The sequence below is a fragment of the Trachemys scripta genome, chromosome 7 (assembly GCF_013100865.1).
Source record: "Trachemys scripta elegans isolate TJP31775 chromosome 7, CAS_Tse_1.0, whole genome shotgun sequence".
Taxonomy (NCBI): domain Eukaryota; kingdom Metazoa; phylum Chordata; order Testudines; family Emydidae; genus Trachemys; species Trachemys scripta.
The window spans coordinates 28,538,361-28,562,211 of NC_048304.1; the positions used below are offsets into that span (position 1 = coordinate 28,538,361).

Sequence of the window (23,851 nt, forward strand, 5' to 3'; positions counted from 1 at the left end):
CGGGCAGCTCGGCTCTTAAACAGAGCCGAAGAGTCAGGGGAGGAGCAGAGCCGCCGCGGGAGGGGAAGTGCCTGGCCGGCATTTTCCCGAACATGTTTGGCTTTTTGGCAATTCCCCCCGGACGGGGGTTTGAGTGCTGAAAAGCCGGACATGTCCGGGAAAAAGAGGACGTATGGTAACCCTAGATTACAGGACAGGAGCTGGCTTCGTCCAGCCCCTCCCTCTGGAACTTCCCTTGAGCCCTGGGGCTACAGGAACTGGCTACAACCAGCCCTGCCCCCGAAGCTGCATCCTTTACTGCTGCAGAGGAATCTAAGAGACACCCTCCCATTCCCCCAGCCGTCCATGTGATTTCCCCCCACCCCCTCCCCGGGCTTTTAGCACAAGATTCCTTCTCACTGCTAACCAACTCTGGGACAGATTCTGCCACATTAAAGAAATCATTCCCCAGTAGAAACGGTGCAAAATTGTGTGCCACCGTTGCAACAGTTAGGCCTGGTCTACACTAGGCGTTTATGTCGAAGTTAGCGCCGTTACATCGAATTAACCCTGCACCCGTCCACACCGCGAAGGTATTTAGTTCGACATAGAGGTCTCTTTAATTCGACTTCTGTACTCCTCCCCGACGAGGGGAGTAGCGCTAAATTCGACATGGCCATGTCGAATTAGGCTAGGTGTGGATGGAAATCGACGTTAATAGCTCCGGGAGCTATCCCACAGTGCACCACTCTGTTGACGCTCTGGACAGCAGTACGAGCTCGGATGCTCTGACCAGCCACACAGGAAAAGCCCCGGGAAAATTTGAATTTGAATTCCTTTTCCTGTCTGGCCAGTTTGAATCTCATTTCCTGTCTGGACATCGTGGCGAGCTCAGCAGCACTGGCAACGATGCAGAGCTCTCCAGCACTGATGGCAGTGCAAGCTCAGAATAGAAAGAGGGCCCCAGCATGGACTGATCGGGAAGTCTTGGATCTCATCGCTGTGTGGGGCGATGAGTCCGTGCTTTCCGAGCTGCGATCCAAAAGACGGAATGCAAAGATCTATGAGAAGATCTCTAAAGACATGGCAGAGAGAGGATACAGCCGGGATGTAACGCAGTGCCGCGTGAAAATCAAGGAGCTGAGGCAAGGCTACCAGAAGACCAAAGAGGCAAACGGACGCTCCGGATCCCATCCCCAGACATCCCGTTTCTACGAGGCACTGCATTCCATCCTCGGTGCGGCCGCCACCACTACCCCACCACTGACTGTGGACTCTGAGGATGGGATAGTGTCCACGGCCGGATCCTCGGACATGTTAGCGGACGGGGAAGATGAGGAAGGAGATGAGGAGGACGAGGCAGTCGACAGCGCTCACAACGCTGATTTCCCCGACAGCCAGGATCTCTTCATCACCCTTACAGAGATCCCCTACCAACCCTCCCCAGCCGTTACCCCGGACACAGAATCTGGTGAAGGATCATCCAGTAAGTGTTGTAAACATCTAAACATTTATTTGTAACAGAACATGATTATTAACAATGTAAAAAATGGGTTTCTCATGATTACTTTGAATAACTTAACGGTTCAGTCATGGGCAGTGCAAGTATTTCAAAAAAATCTAGCAATGTCCGGTTTTGCATGATTGTCCTGCCCAAGCCGCTCTACTGTGTAGTCCCTGCTACTGCAGCTACAGTAAGATGCGGTCTATATGTCCGGGGATGGAGCAGAAATCCTCCTGGGACATCTCAAGGAAGCTCTCCTGCAGGTAATTTGAAATCCGCTGCATTAGGTTCTTGGGGAGAGCGGCCTTATTGGGTCCTCCGTAGTAGGACACGTTGCCGCGCCACGAGACTAGCAAGTACTCCGGAATCATTGCTTGGCACAGCATGGCGGCATACGGCCCTGGTCTTTGGAGGCTTTCCCGGAGCATTCTCTGTCTGTCGCTCTCAGAGATCCTCATGAGGGTGATGTCGCTCATGAAGACCTGCTTTGAATGAGGTAGGGGAATGTTATTAGTGTTGGCTGGTTTGCAGCCACGCGGTGGAGGCGGGAAAGGGTCAGCCGAAAGGGATCGTTCCCGGGGACAGCCGCGAGGGTGTGGGACAGGAGCAAACTTCCTGCTTGCCGGATTGCTGGCAGCAGGGACCGACATTGATTTCAATGTGAAATGAGGCCATTGCTAATATTAAAGTTTTAAGCTGCCACGAATCTACGGCTTACCATGTCTGCCTGCAACAGAAATTCCGTTGTCCTGACAGGGTTCTCAAAAGTGCTCTGCAAAACCACAGACAGTGAATGCGAAGGCCGAGAATTCGACCTTGTGCTGAGTGCGCATGTGATAGGTGCTGTGCATGGTCCTGTTCACAGAGAAAGACTATGTTCTTTGTTCACAACTACATTTATGTTTCTGAGGAATTCACTCCCTTTTTCCCATTCCCACAGCCCCATCTGCGACTGTCTCACAACCTAGCCTGTCATCACACTCCCAGAGGCTAGGGAGGATTAGGCATAAGAAGAAGAGGACACGGGAGGACATGTTCTCCGAGCTTATAGCCTGCTCCAGAGCACAGGCAGCACAGCAGACCCAGTGGCGGGAGAACTTGTCCCAAATGCACCAAGCCAACATGGATCGGGAGGAGAGGTGGCGTCAGGAAGACCAGCAGGCGACTCAAACCCTGCTTGGACTACTGAGGGAGCAAACGGACACGCTCCGGCGCCTTGTGGATGTTCTGCAGGAACGGAGGCAGGAGGACAGAGCCCCGCTGCAGTCCATCTCTAACCGCCCTCCCCCGCCACCAAGTCCCATACTCCCTTCACCCAAAGTGCACAGAAGGAGAGGCGGCAGAGTCCCTGCTAACTCTCACTGCACCCCTGCAGAGAGCTCGAGCAGCAGAAGGCTCTCAGTCCCCAAAGTTTGACAAGTTCTTTCCTTCCCGCCTGACACAAGCCCCCGTCCAAGTTTCACTTCCCAGTCCCCTGTGTAGTTGTTAATAAAAAATATGTTTCTGTTAACTACTGTTTCCATCATGTTCTTTTGGAGGAGGGGGGGAAAGGGGGTTGGTAATTGGACAGGACAGTCACCTTTGGCAGGGTACATAGTCGGGGGCAGGCACAGCAGCAGGGCACATACATAGTGCAGTGATGCAGTGACTACTTACCCTGGTTAGTCTGGGAGGTTCTTTTCATGTTATGTGGTGGGAGGTGGGTTGCTCTGTGACTTTGTGGCACGGGAGGGCAGTTAGAGATCTGAAGCGGCGGTCCTTAGGCAGGATCACAGAGCCACACAGCAGGGGATCTGTAAGCGTCCCCCCCCGCCACAAAGTCACATAGTACCCCCATACACACAGTCCCTATCAGGAGGGGTGACAGGCTCCGTTGAAAGAACCATCCCACCGCACCGGAGCCTGTCAGTCCTTCAGTTTAGAAGCTGCATTCGCGCGACTACACTACACCCGCTCCGCACCACAGTCTGCGTCCCAGTTTTAAAAAATTCCCGCGAAAACAGTATTACAGAAAACGGTGTGCTTTAACAAAGTAGAACTATTTTTATTTTGAAACGTGTGTTGGAAGTGGGGTGAAGGCTTCTCTGTACACAAAATTAGAAAGTCACAGGTTACCCTGCTCACTCAGGAACTTTGCTTTCAAAGCCTCCCGGATGCACAGCGCTTCCCGCTGGTCTCTTCTAATCGCCCGGCTGTCTGGCTGTGAGTAATCAGCAGCCAGGCTAATTTCCTCAACCTCCCACCCCGCCATAAAGGTCTCCCCCTTGCTCTCACAGAGATTGTGGAGCACACAGCAAGCTGCTATAACAATGGGGATATTGGTTTCGCTGAGATCACAGCGAGTCATCAAGCTTCTCCATCTCCCCTTGAGACGTCCAAAAGCACACTCCACCACCATTCTGCACTTGCTCAGCCGGTAGTTGAAGAGTTCTTTTTCAGTGTCCAGGGCACCTGTATAGGGCTTCATGAGCCAGGGCATTAGCGGGTAGGCTGGGTCCCCGAGGATGACTATAGGCATCTGCACATCCCCAACAGTTATTTTGTGGTCCGGGAAGTAAATACCTTGCTGCAGCCGTCTAAACAGACCAGAGTTCCTGAAAACACGAGCGTCATGAACCTTGCCCGGCCATCCCACGTAGATGTTGGTAAAACGTCCCCTGTGGTCCACCAGTGCTTGCAGCACCATGGAAAAGTAGCCCTTTCTGTTAATGTACTGGCTGGCCTGGTGGTCCGGTGCCAGGATAGGGATGTGAGTTCCATCTATGGCCCCACCGCAGTTTGGGAATCCCATCGCTGCGAAGCCATCTATGATCGCCTCCACGTTTCCCAGGGTCACTACCTTTGGCAGCAGTACATCAACGATTGCCTTGGCTACTTGCATCACAACAACCCCCACGGTAGATTTGCCCACCCCAAACTGGCTCGCGACTGACCGGTAGCTGTCAGGCGTTGCAAGCTTCCAGAGGGCTATGGCCACTCGCTTATGGACAGTCAGGGCTGGTCGCATCCGGGTGTCATTGCGCTTCAGGGCAGGGGACAGCAACTCACAAAGTTCAAGGAAAGTTCCCTTCCGCATGCGGAAGTTTCGCAGCCACTGTGATTCATCCCAGACCTGCAGCACTATGCGGTCCCACCACTCAGTGCTTGTTTCCCGTGCCCAGAATCGCCGTTCCACGGCATCAACATGACCCATTGCCACCGTGATGTCCTCGGCGCTGGGTCCCCTGCTTTCTGAGAGGTCTGTGCTACTCTCACACTTCAGGCCATCACCGCGTTGACGTAGCCTCCTCGCCTGACTTTTCTGCATCTGCCTCAGGGCAACCTGTATGATAAGCTGCGAGGCGTTGAGAGCGGCCACAACTGCAGCGATGGTTGCAGCGGGCTCCATGCTCACAGTGCTGTGGCGTCCGCGCTGTCAATGACTTGAAAAGTGCGCGAAATGATTTCCCGCCGGCGCTTTCAGGGAGGGAGGGAGGGCGGGAGTGAGTGATGGATGGATGACGACAGTTACCCAAAAGCACCCTCGACACATTTTTTTACCCAGAAGGCATTGGTGGCTCGACCCAGAATTCCAATGGGCAGCGGGGACTGCGGGAACTGTGGGATAGCTGCCCACAGTGCACCGCTTCCAATGTCGACGCTTTCCCCGTTAGTGTGGACTCACAAAGTCGAATTACTGTCCTTAGTGTGGACACACACGTTCGACTTTGCAATATCGATTCCAAATATTCGATTTAAGTAAAATCGAACTACTCTCGTAGTGTAGACAAGGCCTTAGTTCAGCCTGCAAATCCCGAGTTTGCATGTGTACTTTAGCTAAAGGTGCAAGGACTTTGTAAACCCCCTACCAGCTCTAATTCTGCCATTTTACCTGGCAACAAATCCTTCTCCTGGATCAGGTCCCTCCTGACCACAGAAATCTCAGCACCCGTGTCCCTTAATCCCAGAAGCACTGCACCATTAATTTTAACAGCATGAATATGCTCATTGCTTGGTTGTGTGGAACAAGCTTTACAAATCCTGTGTGGAAAGAGGCCACAGCCTGGCTCTGAGAAGCCACAGCTTCATGTGTTACTTGTTGCCTGTTTCCACTCAGCAAGGGACACTTATTCCTCAGGTGCTCAGTGGACTTACAATGATAGCACCTCTTGGGCTCCTCTGCTTGCACTGGAAATTTGGGACGAGTACCAGGGGAATGGGGAGGTGACCGCCCAGCCTCTTTTTTCCCAGACCCAGGGGTAAAATGGTGATTCTGCTTTCCCCCAACCTTATACTCCTCTGCCAGTGGTTTGTGTTTGATTGCAGCTTGTGCTTGCTCTTAAGAGTCTGCATACCCAGCTAATTCACCCACTGCATTTACCTTTTTGTCCCACACATACTGTTTTACCTCATCACTGCACATATTCAGGAAGTGTTCCTGAGTAACCAGATCACACTTCCCTTCAAAGCTTGTAATGCCTTTCCCCCGCACCCATTTATCTACCAAATCTCTCATTTCATTGGCATAAACCACATTACTTAATCCAGATCCCCTCTTAAGACTCCTGAATTTAACCCTGTAGGTTTCAGGTGTAACCTGAAACTGTTTCAAAACCAGTTCCTTAAATTTACCATAGTTTGAAGCATCATGAATAGGCATCTTATTGAATATGTCCAGAGCTCTGCCAGTTAATTTTGCTATCAGTGTGGTCATCTTCTGATCTTTAGGGATGGCATGGAGGGTGCACAGTCTTTCAAAGGTGATTAAATACTCGGCAATATTGCTGGACTCGTCATACTGTGGACATAGTCGCTCCCATTTGTGGATTTTTGAGAAAGTGGAGCCAGCAGGTGGAGGGGTTAGTCTCCTCAACTCCATAACAGCTAGTTCGTGTCTCTGGGCCTCCATAGCACTCTTGTGGGCAGCCTCTTCCCTCGCATTTTCTGCCTCCATAGCACTAATTTCTAATAGTCTTAGTTCTAGCCATCTCTTATGTTCATTTTCTTTCTCTTTTGCATCCAGTTTGGCCAGCGTTAGTTTATTAGCAGCGTCACTAGTACTCATTTTCCTGCTTTCTTGTGCTGGGCCACAACCCCTCTGCAGTTCACTGAAACTGAGATGCACTCAGCGCAGGGGATTCTTAGTTAACAGAGACTTTCACAGTGCCCAGTGTTCAGCTTTTCTGGGCAATTTGCACCCTGTGCAGTTTTAGTTTCTTCTGATCTTTCTTCTTACTTATTTTGCTTCCTTTTCTGTCTCTACTTCCCTTGCCCGAAATAAGCAAACAGAAAATAACAAACCAGTAACCACTTTGTCTGTTCCCCAGCCACCACACTTAAAATCACTACCAGTATCTCAAAGCAATCAGCTGTGCACAGATCCTGCTCGACTACGCCACTGTGACGGGTTGGATCACAGAAACCCCCCTTGGGAGCTGCCACCTAATGTACCAAGACTACTTCTATTCTTGTTTTCCCTGCCAGCTCAGGACTCCAGCACCCTGTCTTGCTGAGCCAGACACTCCCGTCTGCTCCAACACAGACCCAGGGTCTGAATTGCTTGCCCCAAAGCTGCAAGTTTACCTGAAAACAGCTCACAGAATGTGCTTGTCTATAGCACTCAGATGCCCAACTCCCAATGGGGTCTAAACCCAAATAAATCCATTTTACCCTGTATAAAGCTTATGCAGGGTAAACTCATAAATTGTTCGCCCTCTATAACACTGATAGAGAGATATGCACAGTTTGCTCCCCCGGGTATTAATACATACTCTGAGTTAATTACTAAGTAGAAAGTGATTTTATTAAATACAGACAGTAGGATTTAAGTGGTCCCAAGTAGTAACAGACAGAACAAAGTAAGTCACCAAGCAAAATAAAATAAAATGCGCAAATCTATGTCTAATCGAACAATACAGATAAGATCCTCACCAGTTCCAGAATGCTCCCTTTTACAGGCTATTCTCCTTTTAGCCTGCGTCCAGCAATCACTCACACCCCCTGTAATTAATGTCCTTTGTTCCAGTTTCCTTTCAGTATTCAGGGGGGTGGAGAGGCTCCTTATTTAGCCAGCTGAAGACAAAATGGAGGGGTCTCCCACGGGTTTAAATAGACTTTCTCTTGTGGGTGGAGACCCCCCTCCTCACTCCTATGCAAAGTCCAGCTCCAAGATGGAGTTTTGGAGTCACCTGGGCAAGTCACATGTCCCTGCATGACTCAGTCTTTACAGGCCGAAGCCATTGTCCACATGGTATCTTGTATGTCTCCAGGAAGACTTCTTATGTGGATTGGAGCATTCCAAGATGCATTGTTCCCCACGTGCTTCCTGATCAGGTACTTAACTTTGTGAATTCCTTCCTAGAGAAACTGATCAAATGCCTCACAAAGCTTACTTAGAAACCAAGCAAGTATACAGCCCATATTCTTAACCTCAAGTAGAAAATGATATATGTGTACAAATAGGATGAATAGATATAGTACACCATAACCTTTACGGAGATATGTTACATGGCACAGGCAGCACAAAACATATTCCAGTTATGTCATACATACATTTATAAGCACCCCCTCCCCATAAAGCCTTATGGGGTACACTGTCACACAGTTACTCTCCTGAACAGATCCTCAAAGGAAACCATGGGAACAGTAAAATGCTTTGAGATATGATGGAATCTGTGATAGCTTTGTGACCCCTGACAGGCTTTTGTCAGTAGGAGTTGGGCCTGCATCAGCTCAGCAGAATCAGGCCCTTTATGTCTCTGGATTCTTCATCTAGCCACACTCTTTAATTTACCTCCTTCATGGTGCAACCATACTGCCGTTTTTAACTTCATTTGTGTGTTTAAAATGGTCAGAGGTTAGAATTGTTTAGAAAAGTTGACTCTAGTGTCTGTAGTACTGTGATGTTTTGGAGATTATCCAGATTATAGAATGTCAGGGTTGGAAGGGACCTCAGGAGGTCATCTAGTCCAACCCCCTGCTCAAAGCAGGACCAATCCCCAACTATATCATCCCAGCCAGGGCTTTGTCAAGCCTGACCTTAAAAACCTCTAAGGAAGGAGATTCCACCACCTCCCTAGGTAACCCATTCCAGTGCTTCACCATCCGCCTAGTGAAAAAGTTTTTCCTAGTATCCAAACTAATATCAGTAAGACGTTCAGTTACTTCCAGCCCTGTAACCTTAGCCCAGGTCTACACGGGGGGGGGGGGGGGGGGGGGGGAGTCAACCTACGATACGCAACTTCAGTTACGCGAATAGTGTAGCTGAAGTTGGCGTATCTTAGGTCAACTTACCTGGCCGTGAGGACGGTGGCGAGTTGACTGCTATCGTTCCCCCGTCAACTCCGCTTCCACCTCTCGCGAGCTGGAGTTCCAGAGTCGATGGGGAGTGTGATCAGGGATTGATTTTATCGCGTCTACACTTGATGTGATAGATCGATCACTACCCGCTGATCCCTATGTGTGCTTTAATGCTGTGCTGTTATAGCTCAGATCCCTACCAGTAGCCTGTCCAAGGTCTCATCCTGGCTTCCACCAGCCTAGTTACACCTTGCAGGTTGATTTCAGGAGTCCTTCCAGTTCTGAGTCTCCAGATCCTTCACGAGTTCTTATTTCCCAGACACACTGACTTTTCTCTTCCTGTCCGTCACTCCCAAAGTCATGAAACCAGTCGTCCCACCCCACACACTCCACACAGTTTGCACAACAGAGACCTGCTTGGGGTAAAAATAAACAGAAGGGTTGTTTAGTAGAAAAACCACAGACTCAAAGATGAAATAGTAAGGGAAGCCAACATACACAGGTTACACAGGAAATAAACATAAAGGCACCAACTCAGATGTAAAACTTCTATATTAGATAAAGTCCCTTTTTGAATACAGATTACCTATTGCCTTTGAACAGTTTCCCAGGCTATTCCCTAACTCTGGGGGGAATCCAGCATTTCACAGACCGCTTCCTACTTAGAAGCTGTCTCTCTGTTTCTGAATAGATTTCACTTTAGCCCCCTTCCATTTTAAAAGGGCTTGCAGGTCTGGTTTTGTGGGACTTCCCCCTCCCGTCCCCCCATCAGTCACTATAGATATTCAAAGTAGGGGAAACTCCCTCCTTATTTAGTTTTCAAAGCCTGGAGTTTTCTTTTCAGTTTCAAGTTGTTCCCATTTACTTAGATTTTTCCTCAATGTTTTTTTCCTGGGCTGAACAATTGCTAGGTGCATGGAGCGAGTCCCATCTGATTGGGGAAGCAGCCCCTCCCTGCCTGGCTGCCCACCACCCCATTGTGAGGTGGAGGTGAAACTGCACCGCAGATTATGAGCACAGTTTCCTATATACACAAATACATAAATTCATCACCACAATCTGTATACATGTCTCGTAATGAGCAGCAATTTCTGAACACTACAAACTTTCATAAAAGACCAGGCTCGATTCTTTTTTTTTAATACCACAGTAATACAGTATGCAGTCAATTGGTTCGACTGCTCATTTTTGGGGTTTAAACCTTCTCTTCTCCCACTACGGGGTCTGGATGATGACTGTCACCCAGGCAATTGTGCAATTTATGAATGTGGGAGAAAAAAGGAATAAAAATGGTGAATCACTTTGGTAAGTCAGATGTGCTGGATTTCTTAACAATGAAATCTGTCCTCTTGCTATGAATGCAGTTAGGGAAGCCATTATTTGTATAGAACCCTTTCCACTCTGCCCCCTGGACTAAAGATTTCTTTGGAAATTTGGGGTAGGTTGGGTTTGGATGAGCAGAGATATATTTTCAGGGACTTTAGGAAAATCTAGGGAGTGCTTTTCACTTTCATTCATGTACAGAGTACTTTTGTCCTGGACCTAGTAATGACAGATAGGAAAAAAAAATCTGCTTTTCTTCAACTTGCTTTCACATCAAAAAATGACTAAATTAGTTTTAAACCTAAATGCGTTTAAACTTCCCCATCTGAATGAGAATGAGTCTTGTTTAACAGATTATTCTGTGTGACATACAATGTAGCTTCAAAGAAAAAAACAAAAAAAAAACCCACACTCCAAAATACAGAACATGTGATCCTATACTAAAGCACATTAGTCATCTTTTAAATAATATGGTTCATAACATAATGCCAGGTTTTAAATGTATATTAAGTAATTGGTAATATCTTGTTTTTTTCCCATGCAGGTGTTTTGCACTAAATTGTCAGAAGCAGGTGTTCCAGCTGAAGTGATAACTGGCATCTTTTCAAATATTTCCTCCATCTATTGCTTCCATGGACAATTTCTCCTGCCTGAGCTCCAAAAAAGAATTACACAAGAGTGGTGGGTAAACCAATGTATTACAAATAAACATTCCGTTTGCAGGCGTTCCAGCGATCAGAAAGCCTAGTCTTACAACATAGGTTTTAATTACACAAGAACATACTATTTCCCGTATAATACAGTAGGCCATCATACCTTTTTTTAATACATGCCAAGATACAAAGGCAAACCTAAATAAAAAAAATATTGTCTCAGATTGCTTTATAGGTCCAAAACATTGCAAGGAGTTTCTTGACAAGGCATCCAATCAAACCTTATCTGTTCATTCCCTTTGGGGCACCTGCCATTGGCCACTGTCAGAGGACAGGATACTGGGTTTGATGGACCTTTGGTCTGACCCAGTATGGCCTTTCTTATGTTCTTAAGAGCTGTCCTCCTGGACAGTATTTCCACCATTTCAGTATTACAATACCATAAGACAGCCAGATCACTTACTATTTTTTATTACTTTGGCCCCACAGGTGGTTCTGTGAGGCAATCAGAAAGGCAGTGGCAAACATCAACATATGTACATATACAAGGATGCTAGCACGCTCCTATAATGGAATAGAGTTTTGTGTGCTATATCTATGGCTTGATTTGATCAGTCCATTTCTTTAAGAACTAAGTTGTGACTATGTTACGATTAACTGTAAATATAATTTTTACTAGAAATAGTTTCACACAATGTATGAAGCCATCTAGACAAGTTACCTAGATCTGTAAATCTGTTAGTCTCTTGTTAAATCTGTTCCATTAGTGTTTTACACCTTACATCAAAATCTATTTGACTCTGAAATTCAAATGCATTGTCTCCTGCAAGATAAACTGCTATAATCATAATTATATTAACATCCACATTGTGTACACACAAGTATTTCTTTAAGCATAAGCAGTTGTTTTTGTTGAATGTTTAATAATGTTTATGCTCCAGTTAGACCCTGAAAATTGCACCAAGTTGTAAATACGGAAAATATGGAATGCAAGAAAGACAGGCTATTTGTAAGATAGACCTAGAAAATTAAATTTGAAATGACAAGTTGGCTGTAAAGACTTCTCTTCCTGTAGAAAGCATAGTGTGTTCTGACACAGTATTTTTATATTAAACTATAAAGTCAACTGAAAGTTAACCTGCTTATCTACTCTGAAATGATGGAGACAAGATCAGAGTTCACATCTTACTCTGCTGAGTTCACTCTTTTTCATACTTTTTCATACATCAGTGACCAGAGGGAATAAGCAAAAAGATTGCCACATTTGAACATGACTAGAAACTATGGGGACAGCCATTACTATGAGGAAGACTAGACACCAGAAGGGTGCTGGGAAGTCAGACGCATGCATGGGCTATTAAATGACTAGTACAGTTTAATGTAGATTAAAATTAAAGTTATGAGCTTAGTGTTGGGGTGAAATGACTAGAAGGCATTGTCTCCTAATGGCCATGACCTGCAAGACAGCCACTGGGAGAAAGGTCCTGCTTTGAGAGTGAATAGAAACTTAGAGCTGGCATTTGCAAAAAGTCTCAGGGTATGTTTACACTACCCGCTGGATTGGCGGGCAGCGATCGATCCAGCGGTGATCGATTTATCGCATCTAGTCTAGATGCGATAAATCGACCCCCGAACCCGTCTCCCGTCGACTCCTGTACTCCAGCACCCTGAGAGGCGCAGGCAGAGTCAATGGGGGAGCAGCAGCAGTCGACTCACCGCGGTGAAGACACCATGGTAAGTCGATCTAAGTATGTCAACTTCAGCTATGTTATTCACGTAGCTGAAGTTGTGTAACTTAGATTGATTCTCTCCCCCCAGTGTAGACCAGGGCTAAGAGAGTTATACACCCATCCCCATAGAAATTTGTGCACTGAACTTCCTTTGGGTCCTTGGAAAATCCCAGCCTACATCTGTTAGTTCTAGGATTGCCACCTAGGATTATTAATATTAGCACATAGCTATCTAAAGATGTCACTGTGCTTAAGCCTTACGATACCCCTATGAGATTGATGAGAGTTGTCATAGACAGGAACACTAAAGCTCAGGAAGTGTGACTTGCCCTGGTCACACAGGACTGAAATAGAACCCAAATCTGCTGGTTTCCAATCCAGCCTTATTCCAACATTGTGATGGTTGGTCCAGTTAACCATTATTGTAATTATTCCTTCCCTTGTGTGTCCAGTCAGAAATAGGAATGCAAATGCACAGATAAGGGATAACACCATCTCCGGGATCCTGAATAAAATCTTTTCTAACAAGCCCTATGTACATCCTGAGGTCTTGTCTCTCCTAGGCCTCCATTCTTGTCTGAATTCTGGCCCTCTCATGCTGCTCCAGTGGCATAAGGGGGATAGAAAGTAGCTGAAAACTTCCCCAGCCCAGGAGGGATCCTGAGAAATGCTTTGCTCCTTTGTGACCCCAGTTTAAAGGGCATGTAGTAGGATGAAGGGAGTGTGACCAGGCTGGCAGCTCTCAGTGCTCAAGTTATTCTGGGCTGCAGAGCAGCCCATAAACGAGTATGGAAAGCTTCTGTAAATTAGAGTAACCCTATGGCTGCTCTGACTCTTTCTGTGGGCTGGGCAGGCCCCCGTCAAGCCTTAAACTTAGGAGATATGAAAGTCTAGATCCAACTTTGCTCCCAGCCCCCACTTCCTGGGCTCTGTCTCCTGATGGGCCCAAAATATGGAGGGAGCATTTATTCAGGATATTCAGTTTCCTATATTGTTGTTCATACATGTGAGGAAAGTGAATTTGTGGGGAAGTTCTTCATGTGTTACTTAGTTTCTGTGTCCTCCCTATGTGCTAACATGTAACCCCCAGGTGGAGGGCCTAGAGGTAACTACATGGCCTCTTTGCAACTTCAGTTCTTTGGCTATATGGAAAAAAATCACTGTGAAACATCACAGGCTCTTTTCAGTAAATGACTTTTCTTATTGGACAAAGATCTAGATTATTCTCCTAATAAAATTTCACAGAGCTGAATTCGGCCTTAATGTAAGTCTGGGTGTGCTCTTAGTGATGTCAAAAAGGAATTGCCCCTTGCTACAGTTGGGTCGAAGTGTGTGTGTGTGTGTGTGTGCGCGCGCTCCTGCAATAGCGTGGGTTTCAAGACACGTTTATCTGTCTTCTTTGCAATAGGAATGCAACCCCGCGACTGGGAGACATCCTTCAAAAACTGGCTCCCTTTCTGAAGATGTATGGAGAATATGTAAAGAACTTTGACAGAGCAATGGACATGGTGAACACATGGATGCAGCGATCATCTCCATTTAAAGACGTTGTTCAAAATGTACAGGTATAAAGCCTTTCCTGTTAGTGCATCTCCAGATTGATCGGATTTTAATTCTTTTTGCCTTTCCAGTTCTAGCACTCCACAGTGGGTTGCCAGGTAATGTTCCTATAGTGCTGAAATATAAATATAGTAAAAATTCTTTCTTCTTCTGCACGTGACATACATCACTACACAGGTGGAGTATTTCTCCAACAGGATTTGGGGACTCCCTGTAAGCCATAACAATAATGCCAAGTTACTCTAATTTTGGTCAGTTTTATTCCCTTTGTTTACAGAGATTTTAAAAACACTGAACGTATCTCCTTTATTATTGTAAAAACTTAACAATGAGTTTGTCCCTAGGGCAAAAAAGGAATTGCAGAGGGATACTGTTGATATACACATTGTAAAGTAATCTTTTTAAAATTCCTTTCCCTTCTTACTAATAAAACGCTAATTTTAAAGTGAAAAATTTAAAGCCTAATTCATATCTTGCTTTTCTTTGCTTGTTTGCAGTGGGCACCTCATTCTCCTTGAATGATGAAAATAGAGCATTCAGTTTCATTTTTATTTCTAGTCAATTTAATTTTCTGGTGTTTATGCTATAGCACAGATCTCTTGTTTGGGCTAACAATTTTTCAGGAGAATGACTTACCTAAAACTTTCAATTGTAATGAAAAATAAACAATGAAATCCTTTCTGCTCACATCAATATGCTTTGTAAATTTTTTCCCTGTTGCTTTCTTTGCATGAGTCTGGCGCCAGCCAAGTTAGGAATGTAGTTGAGGCTCAGCATATTTGCAGGTGCAGGGAGAGCATCCACTGTTCTTTGCAAAGAACAGCGATTAGCTGGGAGAGGGTTAATGCTTTCTCTTTGTGCACAGAGGAGAGACCACAGCGGCATGCCTGAAATGCAGGGATTGTCCTGGTGGTAGGGCTAGACCAGCTGTCATGATTCTTCCCCCCACCTGCAAGAGGAGAAATGTGCCAGGGCTGGCTACCAATGTGAGTCAGAAGCTCCTTCCTGAAGCCGGTGGAGAGGAAGAAAAGAGGGGAGAATATTAATTGGGAAAGTTGTCCTTTTACCAGACTTGTACTACAAATGCCCTTTTTTACCTCAATCATCTGGCTAATCTTGGACTAAGTGAGGTTTTGATTATTCTGACTGGGGTCTGAAAAGCTAAGTGCTCCTTTTGAGCAAATTTGAGACCCTGGCACATGGGCCCCAAACGGAGCATTGCTTGTGTGATTTGTCTGAGAGGTCTGGAGTGTACTCCCTGCAAGGCTCCCTGATTCTTTCTGCTTGTGCCAGCAGACTCTCGGCTCACTTCCACTTCGCCCTTAACGCTCCAAACCTTCCTAGCCCAGTTCTCCAGAACAACACACAACTGGTCTTTTTTTTTTATCTAAAAATCTGTTGTCCCTTTAAAACAGAGCAGTTTTGTCCAAGACACAGTCCCACTGACTTCAGTTTGCATCCGGCCCCTTGGTGAAGGTTTCTTTCTCAAGAATATGGAAGCCCCACTGTAACTCATTATTTGTCTTACTTCCTGCAGCAAGGAGATGTATATTTCCCTAAAATTCTGCTATGTCTCCTCTGTCACATCACCAAACAGGCTAACCACACAAATGGTTCACATTAGCTGTCAGAGCCCACAAAACATGCCTGCAGCTATCTGCGATCATGAGTGTCCTCTGCTGCCCCATGAAAAGAGTTCTTGACAAGTAAGTTTAACACAGGGGTTATATCTAGAGCTTCCAGTTCTGAATCCCTGTGGTGGTTATCTAAAATGGCAACACTGTTAACTGTTTCACTGCTGATTATTTTAGCAGAGATGTGCAGCTTGCTGGCTAGATCTCCAACTGGTATGTCAATAGGCCCTGGTCTATTGCCTGAGGATTTAGCCAGCGTGTGTGTTCCGCAAATCTCAGCTGCCTCTCTGGTGCCCTCTTACCAGCTTTTCCTTTATCTTTGCCCCCATAGCTGTTGTAACACGCATTGTCATGGTTAATACAAAAGCCTGTAGCCTCTCACAAATGGAAAATGCAGCACAGCGTAAAACAAATTGGATTTAATGTCAGCGTATGAGCTACCAAACTGATTGTATTTATTTTCATATTTAATTAATTTCAAACCTGACATTTTAAATGAAGCTGCCATAGGATTTCTTGTCTCTGATGCCAGCACATCAAAGAACCCAGGAACCTTGCTACAGAGAATTAGCTCCACCTTTCCATGGAGGCCATAGGGGTGCAATGGGGGGGGACTTTAATTACAGATAGAGAATGTCCAGTGGTTTAATGTGATTTCTGTTGGTTAGTCCTATGACCTTGCTTTGCAAAACATCACTTGAAATGTGTTGTAATCCGTCAGAAATGCACTGTCGCTCATGTTTTATTGCTTAATTATGAAATTCCATTCAGGTTATTAATAACACTCTAGGGATTGTTGAATGGCATAATTTTTCAGGTTGAGGAATTAGCAATAATTAAATTGAGCTCATAAACACCTGACATTTTTTACTGCAGAAAGCCATAACTGATCACGAGCTATTGATTGTTTACTTTAGGCAATCTTAAAGATAAATACATCCTGAGGTTACCATTGTATCCAACTTCTGGGGCTCAGTCCTGCTAGGTGTTGAGTGCCCCCAATGCTTATTACAGGCTCAAACTTTACATTGCTGACCAAAATGATACAATGATTTTTCTGAAGTCATAGGAGATTGTACAATCTCCTGTCTTAACAGAGAGACTGTTTGCTTTGTGAGAACTCGCTTTTCATGCACATCTGGTACCCTTGCTGAGGTTTTTTTGTATTTATAGGTTTCACACCATTCTGCAGCCCGGATCTCACTGGAACTTGTTTAATGCCAAACTTTGAAATGCCTGTTGCTTCCTTTTAGATGAAATGGATTCTGAAGATGAGAGACATGGTGCCTTATTCTTAATTGTAGCAGTAGAGCTGGGCAAAACGCTTCCATGTAAAATCTCACTTATTTCTTCCCCACCCCATTCTTTGTCCAAATTTTGAATTTTTCAAATTTTCACATCAACATTATTGATTTGTCTAAAAGTAACACCCACTGACCCCGAATAGGGGTCATACAAATAGATTGTAAGAAATTATCCCTGCCCTTAAGAGTTTACAATCTAACTAAAACAAGATACAACTCACCCTCTTGTTGCAACAAACACATAATATAATTAATAATAATAATACATGGAGATATACCTATCTCATAGAGCTGGAAGGGACCTCTAAAGGTCATCGAGTCCAGCCCCCTGCCTTCACTAGCAGGACCAAGTAGTGATTTTTGCCCCAGCTCCCTAAGTGGCCCCCTCAAGGATTGAACTCACAACCCTGGGTTTAGCAGGCCAATGCTCAAACCACTGAGCTATCTCTCCCCGAAGAAATGAACATCAAAGAAATGGTGTGTGTGTGGCTATCAGTGAGAAGGAAAAGTGACTACATAAGAAGTGATTGTATGGATTAATTAATTGTATATGCATTAAGAGAAAACAAAGCACCTGATTTTCACTGGAGTCTAAGTTTGACTTCCTCTTATATACTGAGACCTGTATATGCTCATTTTGGTGCACTAATGAGTCTACAGGTAATGGAAGCTTTGTGAGAACTCACTTTTCATGCACATCTGGTACCCTTGCCGAGGTTTTTTAGTATTTACAGGTTCCACACCATTCTGCAGCCCGGCTCTCACTTGAACTTGTTTTTGTGACTACAGATTCCATCAGCTGTGCCTGAGCTTACAGGAGTTAGCAAACCGTGTGTGTAAATGTACTATCACACATACACTTGCATAAATAAAACAGTTATATAAAATACCCCTCTGTTTAGCCATGATCAGCTGGCAGTTTTCTGTGGGTGTCCTAGTAGAAGTGAATTTTAATGAAGGATTAGAAGGATGACCGGGTATTGGCTTTGAGGGCTAGTTTGAAGATGCTGTTGGAGGCATGATAGAAGAAGGTGTGAAGATGCTTGTTGGGGAATTGGGCAAAAGGGCAACAGAGGATGTCATCCTTGTGGGGGAATGCATGATGCAATACGATACAAAAGTGAATAAGGGAGTAGTATAATTCTCCATTTTACTTTTCTCTTCCAGGAATCTTTAATTCTTTCCCTCCCAATTGTGGCATCTGAGAAATGTTATGCTGTAGAACTCTGAAAGATAATAAATTTAGCTCAGCCACTATAAACAGCAATAGTGTTCAGTACATGGTGACAGATTATTTTTAAAGTAAATTTACATCTTTGAATTACTGGAAAGATGGCTAATATTTTTCTGTCAGGCATTTGTCTCATTATCTCCCAGAATCAGGCAAGTCAGCATTATGTCTTGAGCTGTAATATTTATGGGAAATATTGGAAATACTTTACACAAACAACTTTTGGCTGAGGAACAGAATACAGAAATTAATGTGGTGGGTTAAGGGGATGCTAGTATTCAAACAGAAATATGTGACTTGACCAAAACTTGGTCCAAAGGATTTATTTTACTAGATAGGCTGAAGTATTAATTCCATAGAGGAAGGATGTGTTTGTAGTTATGACATTGAACTGGGATTGAGGAGTTGTGGGTTCAGTTCATGGCTCTTCCAGAAACTTCCCATGTGCTGTGGAACAAATTACTTCATCTTTCTCTGCCTCACTTTGCCCACGTGTAAAACAGGCATATTACTTCCTTTCCATGAATATTGTGAATATAAATAGTTGGCATAGTATAAGTACCATGATGATTGGGGCCTGATGAGTGCCTTGATAGGTAACCATTTAATAAAGTAATATGCATGCTCAATCTTTAAACCAACCCCTGATTGGTCAAGTGAAACAGGGATGCAGTGTCATGCTTTAGAAGCTTATACAAATGACTTTTATTTTCAGTCTCTGGGCTGTTTGTACAATAAATGCTAATAAGGGAGAAGAAGTATTTTTGTGCCCCTGTGTTTATTGCATTAGTCATATGCCACTTGGTCTCCTAGGGCCAAGTTCTAACAAGGGACTCACACAAAGTCTTGTACACACCAACACAGGAGACATTTTTAATAAAAAACAAGAGAATGACTGTAAATTTATAACAATTGGTAGAGAAGTAAGGGCCAACTGTCTACATTAAACACTTCTTAAAAACTGACTAGATTTTAAGTTGACAGTTTCCCTTTATTTGTGTGGGTGCAAATGTGATTTTTTTTTTATTGCAGTTTGAGTTGAAAATAAAAACATACAAGGAAACAACATAATCCTTGCATAATTGTTTTCTCTGAGTTACAGAAACAGGATGTGTGTGGGAACCTGACATTGCAGCATCACATGCTTGAGCCTGTGCAGAGAATTCCTCGCTATGAGCTTCTTCTAAAGGATTATCTAAAGAAACTTCCAGAAGAGTCTCCAGACAGGAAGGATGCTGAAAGTAAGTGTAGCTTCCATGATCTGCATCATGAATGTGAACCATGTTGTTGGGAGGAATCATGTTTTTGTGTAGCCTTGACTTCAAAGTTCAAATGTTGTTAACACTAAATGAGACAATTGTAGATGCATAGACTGAATTAACTGTTTGAACGTGGCAGAGAAGCTATGCTAGATGGACATCACAGTTCTAGAAATCAGGACAACTTTACCAAATAAGCAATGACAGAATACTGTAGTCTATACCAGAGACACAGGACATTCAATTACCTTTATGATGGCTTGGTGGAGGAAAACAGAAATTGTCTGAAATGTGAGTATTTTCTAGGGATTCGGGCCACATGACATTAAGACTGGGAGGGAAGAAGAATATTCCTTTATTGATTTACAACAGCTTGGAATCGTCTCAAGAAATTCAACGCATGTAGGCCCTGATTCAGCAAAGCACTTCAGCACATGTGTAAAACGTCTTAATTTGGACTTAAACTACAGTTTTATGAAAGGGAAATGGTTCCTAAATTGTCAGTTTTCCCCTTTATGTGCTGTTTTGCTTCTTGTCTGGACTTGTAAATAGAACAGGATAAAATGAAATATCATTTACATGCCTGCTAAGCATGCAAATGCGATTCTATGTATCAAGGCTTACAAATGTTCCATTTAATTCAGGGAAGTGCAGAATTCAGCAGGTCTTTTGCAGCGGAAACTTACATATCAGGAAAATAAAAATTGTGCTATTAACTGATAGACTTAAGAATGTATAACTGCTGCTACCTTTTATTGCAGAATCGCTGGAGCTCATTGCTACAGCAGCAAACCATTCAAATGCAGCCATCCGAAAGATGGTGAGTAGAAATTGTGTAATGGATCATGATGTGACCCATTAACTAAGATCCTTTGTTCAGTCAATTATTCTCTTATTGCCACATCTTCCATTAAAGAAAGGCTTTAGTTCAGGGGAAATTTTTCAAATACATTATATCAGACTTAAATCGAAATTGAGGAACCTTATACCTGTGTTCCATAAATGCTCCTGCCATTGTTACCACACACTGAAGTTTTTGTGTGCCAAGATTTCATATACCTCAGACCAGTCTCAAAACAGAGGCAGTTAAGGAACATGGGAGAGATGAGGAAGAAATATTTGCAAAAAAATGGTCTTTGTTTTGCACTGAAAAATTTTGAAACTAGAAATGTTTTGGACCAGTTCTACTCAAAGTGTGCCTGCAATTTCTCACATGTAATTTTTTGGGCATACAAAGACTCTTTATTTGTGCCTAGTCTTTATATGCGTAACAACATCTAGTGTGCATATTCGAAGTTGCAGACATCACTTTTGAAAATTTAGTCCTATGTATCTAAAGTTGGGCTGCCAGAATTAGAGATGACTTTGTAAAATCTACCTCTTAAAACATAGTCACATTTTCAGTGAGGCTTCAAGCTGGCCTCCACAGACCTGTTCGTGCACTAACAATTCTTCACAGTTAAAATAAGGGAGGGGGGCGGTTTGTACTTGCAGATCGTATCACTTGTGTGTGTGCACGTGGATGTATAAGAGGTCTAAAATACTAAATGCTACTGTTCGTGCCCATGGATTATTTGTGGATGCAGCATCATTGTTGTTTTCAAAATCAGGCCTGTAGTATTCTACGTAACAGTAAGATGATCTCAAGAAAACACCCTTTATTCTATAAAGGGCATACTATCCTCTCTTTTAAAGGTTGTTTTTGCACAAAAATGTTTGGAAAAACACTCAAAATTACCACCATACATTTTCACCCTACATAATTTGTATTATATTTTTCATTTCAGATTGCCTTATAATATGGTTTCTATTTTCCCCCATCTATGTATCGGGCATTCTCTACGTTTTTCTCATGCTCTTGTTACTTTGAGTAAAATAATTCTAGGCAATGTGTTGAATAACACACTTGCACCTCACGCTGTCCAAACTAGAGGAATTAGTTGTAGCTTCCTCTTGTCAGCATGGCTGGCAGACACATTATGAAATTCCTACTTCCTCCATCTCCGAGACATCATCAGACCACTTTTCCTCTTGCTGGTAACCAGCTGATGTCCGAGTCCTTTCACATGTAAAAGGGTTTAGGAACCATCTATTTCTGTTTGAATTCTGTTCTTTCCTAGCTTTTCTCTCCTATAGCTTTTGGTATAAATGTTTTCAACTTTGTGTCTAACTTCTCTACTGCTGGTAGCAATTATTTCACTAGCTCTAGGGCCACAAACACCAGGTATTTGTGCTTATAGTGAAGTAGCATATTTTATAGATCTTCATTACATCCCGTATGTGGAGCAACCACCCCATTACCTCAGTGGTGGGTACTATATAGAAATATAAAGGAATAATGCAACTATCAGGGGGATGTATGGAAATAGAGCTTTCCACGATATTCTTCTCAACTCTGAGTGGTCTGCAAAGAGATCTGGGGTTAAGATCATTTACTTTATTCCACCTAAGTATAGCTGGCCAGATCTGAGGTCTTTACTCAGTTTTAAACCAGGAAATTTCCATTGTAGGCAGTGAGTTCCTCTATAGTTAATGAGATTTGCCTGAGCTAACACCTAGGAAAAATGAGGAGCTCAGGGTTTGGCCCAGTGGCTCATGAATTTGTTTTGTCCCCTAACACGTAAACTTGTTATCTCCAGCATGCCCTCTTTTATTGCTCTTCAGGGATTGAGACACAAGAAATGCTTTTGGAATGCAGAGGGGGAAGATAGGGTTCATACAGGGCAGTGTAGCATATGGTAGAATAGCCACTGCTAAAGGCTGTATACTATATGTGCACTGGAAGTAGCATGCAAGCCTGCTGCTAATGTATGGATCAGCAGACAAGATCAGGCCTTAAACATAATACAACCAAAAGGAGGGCAAGAACTCTAGCAAATGCTCTAATTCTTAGACCTGGATTAAAAAAATCCCATCGATTTACCTTCCATAGGTTCGCAACTTTTGTAGCAATAAAAGAAATTATAACCGTTGCTTCAAAATTCGATTAAAATAATATATCTTGCCTAGCATACAGATATCTCTTAGGATTTTGTACTGCCAACTACCACAAGGTTGTCTGAGCTCCTCCTACACAAAATGGAGTAGTAATAGTGGATATCAAGGGGTTTTGGGCTCGTCTCTCTTTTTGGAACATAAAAACTCTGCTTGGACTACGGTCTTTTGTTTGGTTGGTTGACTTGTTTGTTTCAGGTCTTATTGTTTTTGTTTTTGCTTTGCTGTTTATAACTGTGATTTATTTTTGGAGTGCGGAGGGGGATGTCTGCCATCTATGGCAGAGTGCCTTAATTGAATGAGAGAACTCTGTACCAAACTTTATTAAGCACTTCCAAAACCCCAGTTTCATATGCATGAGCAAATTCAGATTTCAGTGCACAGGGGCTTGTATGTGACTTTTTTTTTTTTAAACTCATCCGTAAAAGACTTTGATGGAGCATATCTACCAGCTTGCAGTTTAAATGAACTGAAACTCCCCAAACACGATTGTTTGGCTAATTTTGCAACTGTTTGGAGATTTAAGAATCTTTCCTGTTTCAATTTGTTAAGGCTATTGAAAAAATGATAGTAGTAAATGCCGGTGGATGAACTAGACAACTTTACAAGACTGGTCAATCAGCAAGGAAGCTAAGAATTTTTACAGGGTTGAATATAAAGCAGGCATATGGTGGTGGTTGTGCTGTAGAGTTGAAATTCACTCCTGTGCAAAGATCCTGGCCAGTGTTTATGCAACAGTTAAGTTACCCTAAAACCATATTTTGAGAACTTATGTAGGACTTAAGTGCTGCATAGGCTTTGTGCTGGCCCTCATAGGGTAAATTTTACCCTAAGGGGGCAGTTCTTCAGACTCTGCATAGGACTGCAGAGTTCCTCTATTGAGCCACCGTAAGCTCAGGTGCTAGAATCTTGCAACCAATGCAGAGTAATTATGTGTATGGTGCTGGCAGGTGGATCTCGTTAGCATGGATGAGACTACAAGAGAGGCTGGGGTATTGATCTGAGACTGGGAGCTGGAATAGAAGAGATCACACATGGAAACACAGCAATCGCCAAACTTTGGGAGAAAGCATAGGCTGAGATTTATATTGTGTTACTGTTGGGTTACCATTAAAGCCAAACTCCAAGAAAGAGTTAAGTGTAAACTACACTCAGTGTGTGCGAGCTCTGTTTGGAGCAGGGTAGGAACTCCAGCTGCTCACAGTGTGCTACTGGCTCATTCATTGACTATACTGGACTTAACATCCTTGCTTTCATCGATACGTGTTTAATATTGGATAGGAAAGATCCAAAACCATCCAGATAATTTCAAATAGACTGACCAAAACATGCAGTTGTTCTATTTCAAGCAAACAGAGAGACAAAAGTGACCACAGTAGAGAAGTGAGACTGTTGAAGGGTA

At 43.8% G+C, this 23,851-nt stretch overlaps 1 protein-coding gene across 2 annotated transcripts in view; it reads left to right on the plus strand.

Moving 5' to 3' along the window:
- FGD3 (FYVE, RhoGEF and PH domain containing 3) overlaps nt 1–23,851 on the plus strand; it is a 192,018-nt gene that overhangs the window by 123,289 nt on the left and 44,878 nt on the right. The window contains exons 6-9 of one of the 2 annotated variants that reach the window (XM_034776446.1): nt 10,629–10,765; nt 13,876–14,032; nt 19,293–19,437; nt 20,217–20,275. In XM_034776446.1, the coding sequence (XP_034632337.1) occupies nt 10,629–10,765; nt 13,876–14,032; nt 19,293–19,437; nt 20,217–20,275 (498 nt within the window). The remainder of the gene's footprint in view (nt 1–10,628; nt 10,766–13,875; nt 14,033–19,292; nt 19,438–20,216; nt 20,276–23,851) is intronic. The other variant, XM_034776448.1, reaches the window with a different exon arrangement.